Below are 11714 nucleotides of genomic sequence, written 5' to 3'. Positions count from 1 at the left end.
AATTTCTATTTTTCTCTACGAACTCAAACTTTTTCCTTTTCAAGAAATATTTCACCTATTTGGGATGTGTGCAGTCCACAAAGATACTGCATTGAATTGGGGCAAACATCCTCAATCAAGTTCATTCCATACCAACCTATTAGTTATTTAGTTGCTATATTTTCATTGTTTTATAGGACAGTTGTACAGCAAAGCATTATTTAAAACTAAGGAAAAAGCACTAAAACAGGATTCAGGGAAGAGAATGTTTCACATTTGGAATATGGCTGTCAAGTAGACCAGTGTTTCTCAAGCTTGGCAGTGGACTTCAGCTCCCAGAATTCCTCAGGCAGCTTTGGGAGTTGGTCCACACATCTTCAAGCTGCCAAGCTTGAGAAATAGTGAAGTAGACCTTTATGATTTGGCTGCTATTTTCTAATTTGTCCAAAGCTGATATTTGGAAATTATGGGCTGATGATTAATGAATGATATGGCTTTTGAATACTTAATAAATCCATTCTTCTTAGATATTGTGGACTGATTAGGGTCTGTTGATGGACAAATAGAAGAGTAGGAACTTTGCTTCTTTGTCTCCAGAAACATTGAAGACAACTGTCTAGTCCAGAGGTGGTTACTCAGACTATGATACTATTTATGATGTCATTTAATTTTTATACTTGATTATTCCTTAGTTTAAATGAGTTTAAAGTGGTTATATCTCTGGTTGCATACAAACGATTAGGCAGGATTGGCACTTAAATTTTTAATCCAGTGTGACAGGTGACAAGTATGGCAGAAGTAAAGAATCCATGCATGTGGACTGTCTCATGAAGCCTTCACAGCACTCCAAGCACACATACAAGATTACTTAACGCTGGTGCTTTGGCAAATGTGAACGTAATGTTTTGATACTGGCAGAATCAATCCTTGTGCAACACCAGTCCTCTCTGAGCATATGCAGAAAGCTGCCGAGTGACATTATATAGCGCACAGCTGTAAAGTGGCAATATCTGGAAATGTTGCCATTGCAATAGGAACCCGGCGTTCTTGCCGGGACACAATCCTGTCGCATGTTTTGTCACAATCAAGAATGGCAGACAGAATGGAGGGGGGAAAAAAAGAACTGCGCTTATTCGTGATCGTTGGGTGGAAAGCAAGAAATAGGCGTTTGGTTAATCTGAAATAAATAACGCGGCGTAGTACAAAGGGCGTGTGCGATCGTCTGTAGGCGGTGCAGGCGAAAGAAAGGGCAAACAAAGGAACAGGACAAAGCATACACGGCAGCGTCCCCAAGGGCACGAGCTCAGGTTCATGGCTTTCGGTGCAGCCCTGGACGGCATAATCTCCTTTAACCCGTCCGATAGATAATTATTTGCAAAGCTATCTTCGTTGGTTTTGCAAAACGCAGCGCTGCCGCTTCGCGAGCCGTTCTTTCCCGCTTGCCACTCGCTCCTTTCCCCTCTGCCTCTAATCTCTCCCCTCCCTCCCCGCAGGCCCCTCCCTCCCCGCTCTCTCGTCACCGAGCCCTTTTTCTGGCACTGCCTTGTCGCGGGAGAGAAGGATTTTGTTCCTGGCGCTTGGGAGCAGAGCGGCGGCAGCTGGCAGGTCCCTGCTTCGAAGCTGCATCTCGTCTGCCTCGCCTTATTCTCGCTGCTGCCAGGATGTCAGAGAAGTCCGCCGACGAGGCTCCGGTGGAGCTCGGAGCCAAGGTGAGACGCTCAGATCGAGCCGGTGACTACGCGCGGGACCTGGGAGCCCCTCGCCTTCCAAGCTCGGTCCATTCCGAAATGACCGCGGCGTGCCAAGACTTTTTCGGAAAGGCAGCTGCGGAGGAGGGGAAGAAAGAAGCGCTCGCCTTGACTCCTTTCCCGCCGCCAGCCGCCTCCCGGGTCCGATTCTCCTGCCCGCTCCCTTCTCCCTCCCTCATCCTCCTTGCGCCCCGCGCGCGCTTCCTTTTTTGTTTCCTTGGAAATGAGCAGCTCCTGGCTGGAGACGGGGGTCGAGAAAAGCTCCTGGCGCGCTGAGGCGGTGTGTGGGCTTCGGTCCTTCCAACAACCCCCCCCTTCCCGGGAGCGCCCTCCTCTCGGTGCCATTAACCCCAAGCGCCCTTGGCTCCTTATTTATTTATTTTTGCCAAAGGTCCTTTGCCTTTGGAAACTGACGGCGGTAAAGGCAGACGCCAAGATTCCGCCGAGATAAATCGTTCTTCTTTTGAAAAGCCCCGACAGGCAACAATGGTGAGGGGGGCTTCAGTTCTTCAAAAGCCCGCGCTCTCCTGGGCTCAGCGCTCGAAAGGTGCGCTGCTTGGAAAGGAGGAGGCCGATCCTCCCACCGGGGTGCTTTGGAGGGCAGAGGAGGCTAAACCGCTTCGCTTGTATTAGGAAGAAAGCCGTAAGGCGGAGGAGCGCAACACAAAGCCAGGAAAAAAATGGAAGGCAATTAAAGGGCGGGGGTGCGCGCGGGCTCGCGCTTGCCTGCCAGGTTGCCAGCATATGCGTCCTTCCCGTAGCCAGCTCAGTCTCTGGGCTCCGGTGGCATCAGATTTTAGGTATTGGCGGCTTCAGCGGGTCGACCGTTACCCTGTACATCTGTTCCGGAAGCAGCGGGCGTTACTGGCGTTCAACGGAGCAGAAAATGGGTTACCGGCCTTATTGTGTTCTTGTGGGGTATGGTCCCCAAAGGATAAGACAAAACATCCCTTAGAAAAATCGCATAGGTCTTTCTGGGGTGGGGGTGAGATAGATAATATCACACAGCAGGGTTCCCCCCCCCACACACACTTTTTAATTTACATTCCATCAACTAGTTTATGAATAAGACCCGTTTGAAATTAATTGAAGAGGAGGTGAAAAGAGAAGTAAAAATAGTCAAATGTTAGTCACAATATTAGGCACAGGAGTCTTGTCACTAAGCACTTCCATATGGAATGAAACACAGAGGCTTTCGAGATGCAAGATCCCCAATGTTTGTTTGGAAGTAAACTGTGGAATCCAATGAGACTGTGCTGTTCGCTTCCCTTGTGCCTTTATAGAGAAGGGCAAACAATGGCACAGGATACTTTTCCTGTTGGAAAACGGGGAGATAAATGGAAAACGCAGACAAATGGCAAACAGCTCATGTTCCAGAGCTGAAGCTTGCACAATGTTTTTTTTTAACCAGTTGAGAAGGAAAAGAAATAATTAATTGAAACAATCCTAAGAGCAGCCAGGGACATGGGGATAAAGGTTAAACATTGCAGAGGACTCAGCCTCGCTTCTGCTTTGGCTTTGCTGTCATGAAAACCAAAGAGAACTGGAACTTGGCTGAATAATTTTCCATATAGGGTAAGGCAGTGTTTTGTAGCCCAGAACTATATGCTTAATTCTGTGCAACAGTTTCAGAAGGGAGACTGCTTAGTGATCTTCTGTGTTGTTTGTTGTACCCAATTTAACAGCGCCCTTCAGAGATGAATTGATCTGAACAGTTATTTGCTATTTTATAACTGAAGGATGCCTATTCTGCGCTTATGTCTAGTCTTTCATCCTGCACTGAGAGCTTTTAAGTTTTAAGGCCATTGTGCACTATAACTTTGGACACAGGCCATCCTTGTGGGAATTCAGAAAGCTACTCTAAATAGCAGGATAGTGGGTACAATGAAAAGGTAGTTGTTTTACAGAGAAAATCCAGAACTAGGTCCATTATAAAGGCCCCTGGGTTTTTGGAAGAAGAAGATAATGTGAAACTTTCATTTGAGGACTGGACGTATTGAATAAAGCTGCTTGGAGAGAGAGCTGCAGATTTGGATGCTATGGGTCTGTTACCCAAACGATCAATTCAGGTGAGATTAGCATGTAACTAGGCCAGAGTAGGCTCCCCTGTGGCTGGCAGGCATCAGAAATATTATGTCTTCAAAAATAACACAATGCCCTCTAGTGGAAAATGACAGCTTGGAACCTTTCTCATTTGGGTTCCTTGTACCATTTTGTCGTCATTCCCCCCCCCCCACCTTTCAATCTTACACTGACACTTGCCTACACCATAATTTTAGTTGTAGTTGCATTAAAGAGAAAGTGATTTATTGTTTAGCTGGCCCTTGGAGGAAGTGATGTAGAATTCAGGTTTTTTTTAAAAAAGATTTATTTTCTATAAATTCTCAATACAAAAAACAAAAACAAATTGTAGAGTATTCATGGGACATATTTCCTGCCTTCCATCTGTATCTCTCTCTCTCTCTCTCTCTCTCCCTCCCTCTGTGTGTGTGTGTGTCTGTGTTTGTATGTCTGTGTGTGTGTCTGTGTGTCTTAAATTTATATCCTGCCCATCTGATGGAATGACTCTGAGAGGCGGACAAAAAACAATGGCAAGATAAATAACAGTTAAAATCAATAAGAATGAAATAGAGACTAAAAAAAACCCCAACGGGACAGATGGCTTGGGGGTGGGGTCTTCTCTCTTATCCTGCTAAGCACCTTTATCCTGCCTTTATTGTTATAGATAACTCAAGATGGCAAACATACCTAATACTCCTCCCTCCTCCTACTTTCCACAACAACAACAACAACAACAAACCTGTGAGATGGGTTGGGCTGAGAGAGAGACTGGGCCAAAATCATCTAGCTGGCTTTCATGCTAAACCAGGACTAGAACTCACAGCCCTCTGGTTTCTAGCTGATGCCTTAACCATTAGACTAAGGTGGTTCTCATTGTTTCTGCCATCTCAATAAGCTTTTTGAATCATGTAAACATGTTCTTGGTTGATAGTTGCAGAATCAGTTATTAGAATACAGTTGAGTTACATGTTTGCTAAAGTAACAACGTGTAGCACAGAGAGGGTTTGAATTCCTATCTGCAAAGCTGCATCACAAGGATTATAGATACAAGAAAGCCACTTTGTTGATATTCGTGCGAATATTTAGGAGTTCCTGTTTAGAAAGAAGTAATATTTGGTGTATATTGCTGAACATATTGGAGATTTAATGTTACTTCTAATGTCCTACAACTTAAGAAGCAATCAGAAGGGTTGTACTTATTTCATCAGATGTTGTTACAACAGGTTGCAGATTTTATGCATCATTAAAGATAGCAGCATAAGAAATGGACAGAGCACAACCCTTTTGCAAGTTATTTCCACACAGTCCAATTAAAAGAATGCTGATGGATTGATGAATTCTTCCACATGTTTAGTGAAAGGTGCAATTTGGAGTATATATCTCAGGCTACAGGTAAATTATGCAACAAGTACTGAATATTGACAAACCCTCAGTTGGATTTCAATGTGTTTTACCTTAACTGGGTTTCCTTATTTGTTACAGGAGTGAAAATAACAGGCATGTGTGATTTCAGTGACACACTGTGATTTTTGTAAAAAGTACAAAGCATCTCTCCAATGTTCTGTCATATAATGTTTAATCCTGGCTGCTTTTGCATTTCATTAAATGATCTTTAAAAAACAATTGCTGAGTCACTCCTTCAGCTGCCTCACTATTTTGCAACATTTCTTATTATACTAGCCATGTTGAATGTGACATTAATGTAGTTTGCATCCCCTCTTTCAGGAGCTGAAAGAGAAGAAGGAAAAGCATGAGGAGAAGTCTGCTCGCAAAGACAAGAAAGAGATCATAGAGGTAATTGGGCCTGTATTTCATGCAGGAGACAGAAGTGAGGGGGCATGGCAAGAATGAGGCAGAAGAAAGAGGGCGAGATGAGGAAATGAATGGGTCTGCCCACATCTCACTTTTTTGATGGACCTCCTGCATTGCTTCTAATGATCATTATTGAACCAAGCCTATGGTGCTTGAAATGATAAAACAATAAACATAGTCTATGAGTTGAAAAAAGTTTTGTGGCCTAAAGGGGAATGACAATGCCAGCCATCACCTTTCTTTGCTGCCAACTGATAAAGCTTTGGAGTTGCAAAGTAAAAGCATGCCTCTGAAAGCAGCATGGTGGTGCAGTTTCCAATCCCTCTTTTCATAAGTGAACTTTCCATGAGACCCTGGGAAGAAGTGGAATAGAATCTTATCAGCAATAGAAGACTCTGGATAATGGACCAAACCAAAGAATGAATGGACAAACATTGCAGAGTAGTTCTCATTGGCTCAGACTTCAGGCATTGGAGAACTGAAGACCTGGGGTAATGGAGAGTCTAGAGAAGGCAATAAAAAGTCAAAGGGCCAGTGAGGCTTCCCAAGGTTTGTTCCTAGAATTCCAGTTGTGAGAAAAATTAGGAAAGGAACAGGAACCATTTCCTTTCTCTCCCTTCATAACAAATAGCAGGTAGAGAAAGGGGCAACCCAGATGGTTTTCAAATGCTGCGTGAGTTTTTCATAGATCTGTCATTCTTTTTTTTCCTGGTAAGTACTTTGTGGTTAACAGCTGCACAGTTGGCAGATATTCCAAAATATGTGGCTTCTTTTGGCTTAGCTAGGCTGTCATTAGGTCAGTTCTTTTGTATCTGTATCTGTCTTTGGAAGCCATGGAGGGAGTCCATGCAGATGGCAGAAGCACAGAGGGCAAGTGAGATTGCTGTTAGCTACCAAAACCCCTTCTACATCTTGGAGCATGTTTTGAAGAAAACCAGCAAATGAGCAGAGTTGTGTAGGTATTAGGCTAAGAAGACACAATTTAACGTTTTATTCTCAGAATGGGCATGGGTTGATTGCCTCCCTAGAAACTTTCCAGATTTGGTATGGTATTGGTGGATAAAGTTGCTCCCCCCTACAATAAAAATACATCCACCTTTCAGGGATTTTTTTTTTCTCTGTGCAGAGAAGTACAAAGACTGGAGTGGAGTTTGGAGAAAAATGATAGATACAAAAGCTCTATCCCTAATCTGTATAATCCAAAAGTCTTGGTGACAAGATAACTTGTGCTCTATCCAAAATTAGATGAAAATGAAGAAGTCCCTAAGGGAAAAGTAGGAAGAAGTACAAGGAAGACTTTCACATAATCCATTAAAAATATATTGCTGCAAAAGACCACATTTACATAGTACAGCATTCTGTTTCTAACTAGGGCTTATCACATATTTACCTGTATATCTTACATTGTTCCATATGATTCTTTTTTCCATCCTTCTCCTGCATAATTCACAGTAGTGTCCCAAAACTTTGATTCAGCCTTTTGCATAATATTTCTTTTTTTATCAGAGTAAACTATAAAAACAAAGATGAAGTGGAGTGCACAGTAACAAAGTTACTGTGGAATGGTTCCATAATTATAAATAAAGCAGGTATCAAAGATACTCAAAGGTGTTAGTCACAAAGTATTTGCTAGGAAAAACAATAATGACAGATCAATGAAGATCTGACCCAGCATTTGAAACTCATAATTAGGATTTGACATGTGGCTGAAAATCTTTCAAGTGATAATGTCAACACATTTAAAAGAAATATGTCTAGGCTCTTAGCAGTGAAGCTGTTGTTGAAATGCCTAATATAGTGTGTGGAATGTGCATGCATCCGCTCTGATTCTTACTCTATCCCCATACAGGCTTGCCAACCGCTCTAGAATGATAGCTGTGCTTTGAAAAGCTGTTGGTATAAGAAGACGAAAAAGAAATATGTTCATAGCACAGTCCTGCTGATGAAAATAAGCAGTTTTGGTCCTGAGAGTTGCTAGAATTCTCAACGACTCAAAAGAAGAGTGAGCTATATGTGTAATAGAATAATGGTGGCTATAGTTTCAACCTGTCTTGGGGATAGGAGCTGAAATAAACAGATATAAATACAGCCAAAGTCTGCTGGGGTTAGCTTTATGAGGATAATGGATTGAACACCTGTTTGGCAGGTGACACTTATCATGGGACTTTCCTTCATGCAGGATGATGAAAATGGAGCTGAGGAAGAAGAAGATGATGAAGATGCAAATCCTGAGGATGTAGATGATGAGGATGAAGAAGATGAAGGTAAGAACAAGTCAGCCACACAGTTCATAAATTTTTGGTAAGTGAATTTCATGGGTGGATTAATTAGCATTGATTTACTCTTTATTCTAATTCCAAGATGATGAGAATGAACGGGAACCAGATACACATGCAGTAAAACGATCTGCAGAAAAGAAGCAGGAAGAGGTGAGTAGGAACTCTGTTTAATGTGTTCAGGAATTTCTTAGTAGGAATATACAGGGAAAGCAAGCAACAATATAGCACCTAAGTACCCAGGGGCTGATTCAACACTACAGCAATTTATTTATCAAATTTACACACTGCCCCTCTCATTATGTAAATGACTCTGGATAGTTTACAATTTCCTTTGTATAAAGGCAACAGATATGATGATTGAGTATATAAGTATGTTGAGAAGTTTTGGACTAAGTGTGTCTTCATTCAGAATTTCTAGGGATCATGGCAAGGTTTGCATCTGAAACCGCAGGCCTAGGAATGAACTGATAGCTAACAAGACATTGCCCTTCTTTCCACCATTTTCATAACAATTCATGAAACCTGTTTTTAGGATTCCGTGGAAATCTTAATTCCCGAAGACCCTTTAGACAAGTAGAATATAGAGTGGAGTTAGACAATTTCTAACATGAGGCAAGATTTTGGTGGCAGTCCCTCCATGGAGATGGGTGGTAGTGAACCTTGATTGTTCTTCATTCCCCAGTCCTGCTCATCCCACAGACTTGCTGTGTGGTAGTCAGTAAACAAAAAGTAACACAAATAGATCAGACTGACTGCACTTTTGGGTCTCAAGTTCAAACTGATAATAATACAGTAGCTGCATTTCTGGATTTTTATCAATATTTTAAAAAGTTAACATATAGTGGAACCTCACTGGTAAAAATATCAATATCTTTCAAGATTGTGGCTATTTTTCACACATTAGATCATAGCTTAAAATTGTCCTCAGATCATAGCTTAAAATTGGAGGTGGCATCTGGAACCCAAAAGAGTTATTATTGTCAGGCAAGAAATTTAACATTATAGGCACAAATAAAGAAGAGATATATCTCTATGAGTCTTGTGGATCCACAGCAGTGATTATTTTACAGAAACCTCTGGGATTCACTTTCCAAATTGCTGGCTGGCGCAACCGATGCATCAGTTCTTTGATTTTCCACTAACCAATCAACTGAGTTAGAAGCGCCTGTATTAAAGCCAAAGTGTTTCTTACCAAATACATCCACCTTTTTCTGTTGAAGGATGAAGTTGACCCGAAAAGAAAGAAGACAGAAAATGGCTCTTCAGCTTGATCCTCTTGGCTCCATCTACATCCTCTTCTCCGCTGTCCAACTATCCGCACACCTTCATTCCTCTGTCTGTGCAGGCAGCCTCTGTAGTGCTGTAGCTGCAGATGAGGAAGAAGAGGAGTTCAATGTGCTTTCTGTCAAGAGGAAGCTGAAGGAAGCTCTTCTCCAGCTCCAAGATCTGTTTCCATATTACAGTGCTCTCTACAGTTTCATTATCCTTCACCCTCCATTCAGATAGCTCCAGTCTTTAGAAACATTGCTTCCTCCGATCTCTTCCCAGAACACCCTCACAATTGCTGCCTGAGATCCTCACGCCTCCTCAGCTTTCAACACCTCCTTGCAAACTCCTCCCTGCTCCCATCCAGCACTTCACCCCTGCCCGTTCCTCTTGGCCCCTTCCACAACCTTGTGGAGTTTCTATGGTGCTGAAAGGGTTAAATCACATTTGGCACACAGGAAGTCCAGGGCCAGGGAAATTTGCCACGATGTGTTCCTGGGCTGTGCCTGTTCCCTTTCTATTGCAGGAAAAAGTCAAAATGTAGTGATGGTGGTGATGATGATAATACAGTGAAATGTGTTTTACTTAAAAAAAAATATTTACAGTTTTTAATTAATGCATTTTGTACAAATTTAAATGACAGGCAGCAAGCTGAATCTGGTGAACTTTTTTCTTCCTGGAGGCAAAGCTTGTTTTTAATGTGTAAAGTAATGTGTGATTCAGTGTGGTTTTTTTTCCCATTTTGGGTGTTTGTTATTTTTTAATTAGGGGACCAAAGTCTGATTTCTCCCTTGTTCCTGTCAGGTTCTTCGGTTGTTTTTCTTTGTAAATTAAAGCAGATCCATCTGCAGTATTTTCTATGGCACAGACATTATGAGGATGAGATATATAAATATATATATTGTTTAGCACTGTAAATAAAAAAACCTTTCAAAAAGATTTCAGATAATTTTTGCTTTGGAAAATTTGCCATGCAGATGGCACAATCATCTGCATTCAGTTCAAGTCAGATCTAGTACACAATAATTTATTTTTCTTAAACTAACAAACCTTGCTAACTTAACAATACATTCTATTCCTAGTTGGCATTTAATCATCTCCCGTTTGTAGTTATATTTTAAAAAGTTAAGGATAAAAGAGAGGCCATAGTTTGATGATAGATTTAGATGGAAACACCCTTTAATTATTCCCATACGTGGGAAAAACCAGTCAGCTGTGGGGCTGAAAAATAATGGTACAGGTAAGAACAAAAGATACTTATTCTGTCAGATCAAAGACACATTTATTCCTCCATTCTGATGCCTTGATGACTGATCCAGACCTTCTGAAAAGCCTATAAGCAGCAGACACGTGTATGGATCTCCAACTTTTGTTGTCCAGCAAATGGTTTTGAGATTATAGTAATTTGAAGCTGATAGCTAGTAGTCACTGATACCTTCCTTATGCATTTATTCCCTTTTATACTTCTCCAGCTTGGTTGTTAATCCTGATTTTTGGTAACAAAATCTGGAGTTTGTTATTATGCAAAGAAAAATATTAGAAATTTAATATTCTGGGGGAGAGAAAGGGAAAAAAACCCGTTTTCTTTACGCTGTGCATAAATCTATCTTAATTCTACAGGAGCCAAAAGGGGTAAGAAGAGTTACACATAGTAACAGTAATGAATAAAAAACATGGTTTCAAAATCTTTTGATTAAACTATAGTGGAGCTTCCTTTTGAAGTTTTTGTGATGACTTTGTAATTTTGTGAATCAGTTTTTCAGTGATCAACAATGATCTGTTATTTAGCTTAGGATATGTGATACACTTAGTGCTAAAAGTGAGCAGATTTCAACCTACAGGTAGTCCTCACCTTATGACTACAATTGAGCCCATCATTTCTGTGGTTAAGCAAGGCAGTTGTTAAGTTAATTGTGCCCCATTTTACAACCTTTCTACCACAGTTGTTAAGCAAAGCCGTGCAATTGTTAAGCGAATTTGGCTTCCCCCATTGACTTCGCTCATCTGAAGCTGGCTGGTAAGGTTGCAAATGGTGATCAAATGACCCTGGAACAGTACAAAAAATACATGTCGAGCACCTGGATTTTGATCCTGTGACCATGGGGATGCTGCAATGGTTATAAGTGTGAGATTTGGTAATAAATCATTTTTTCCAGTGCCGTTGTAAATTCAAACGGACACTAGATGAATGGTTTTCAGTTGAGGGCTACCTGAATATGCTTTCTCTATACGGAAGCCTGTTGGCAAACTCCTGGAGGTGAGGGATTACTATTTTATTAGATTGCAGTTCTATGCAAGATTCCTTGAGTTCTAGTTAATAGTTGGATTGACCATCAGGAAAGTTTTTACAGCATTGTTCTGTCCCTATATTGAATTACCACAGATTCAACCAATGCAGTCTCAAGCATTTATAGGTTTGGCTGGAATCAGAGCATCATAATGCTGGAGAGGGAAATGGAACAAGTTGTACTGAACACAGATTGTGCAGCAGATGCCCCACAGAATCTACACATTTCCTGCTTAGAACAAAGAATCACAGACTGATCCTCTAAAAAGGAGTTGGACCAAA

At 41.4% G+C, this 11714-nt stretch overlaps 1 protein-coding gene across 1 annotated transcript; it reads left to right on the top strand.

Moving 5' to 3' along the window:
- Nucleotides 1-1502: 1502 nt before the first annotated feature.
- PTMS (parathymosin) lies at nt 1503-10084 on the top strand. The gene is made up of 5 exons (XM_070938429.1): nt 1503-1688; nt 5514-5582; nt 7780-7864; nt 7962-8029; nt 9100-10084. The coding sequence occupies exons 1-5, from the start codon at nt 1641-1643 to the stop codon at nt 9148-9150; spliced, it is 321 nt and encodes a 106-aa protein (XP_070794530.1). The 5' UTR covers nt 1503-1640; the 3' UTR covers nt 9151-10084.
- The last annotated feature ends 1630 nt before the right edge of the window (nt 10085-11714 follow it).

Source organism: Pituophis catenifer, unplaced genomic scaffold, assembly GCF_029215685.1.
Source record: "Pituophis catenifer annectens isolate HBS135680 unplaced genomic scaffold, rPitCat1.0.hap2 SCAF_2, whole genome shotgun sequence".
NCBI classification, from domain to species: domain Eukaryota; kingdom Metazoa; phylum Chordata; class Lepidosauria; order Squamata; family Colubridae; genus Pituophis; species Pituophis catenifer.
Note: the sequence above shows the minus strand (reverse complement) of the source record. Positions and strands in the feature narration are given on the sequence as shown.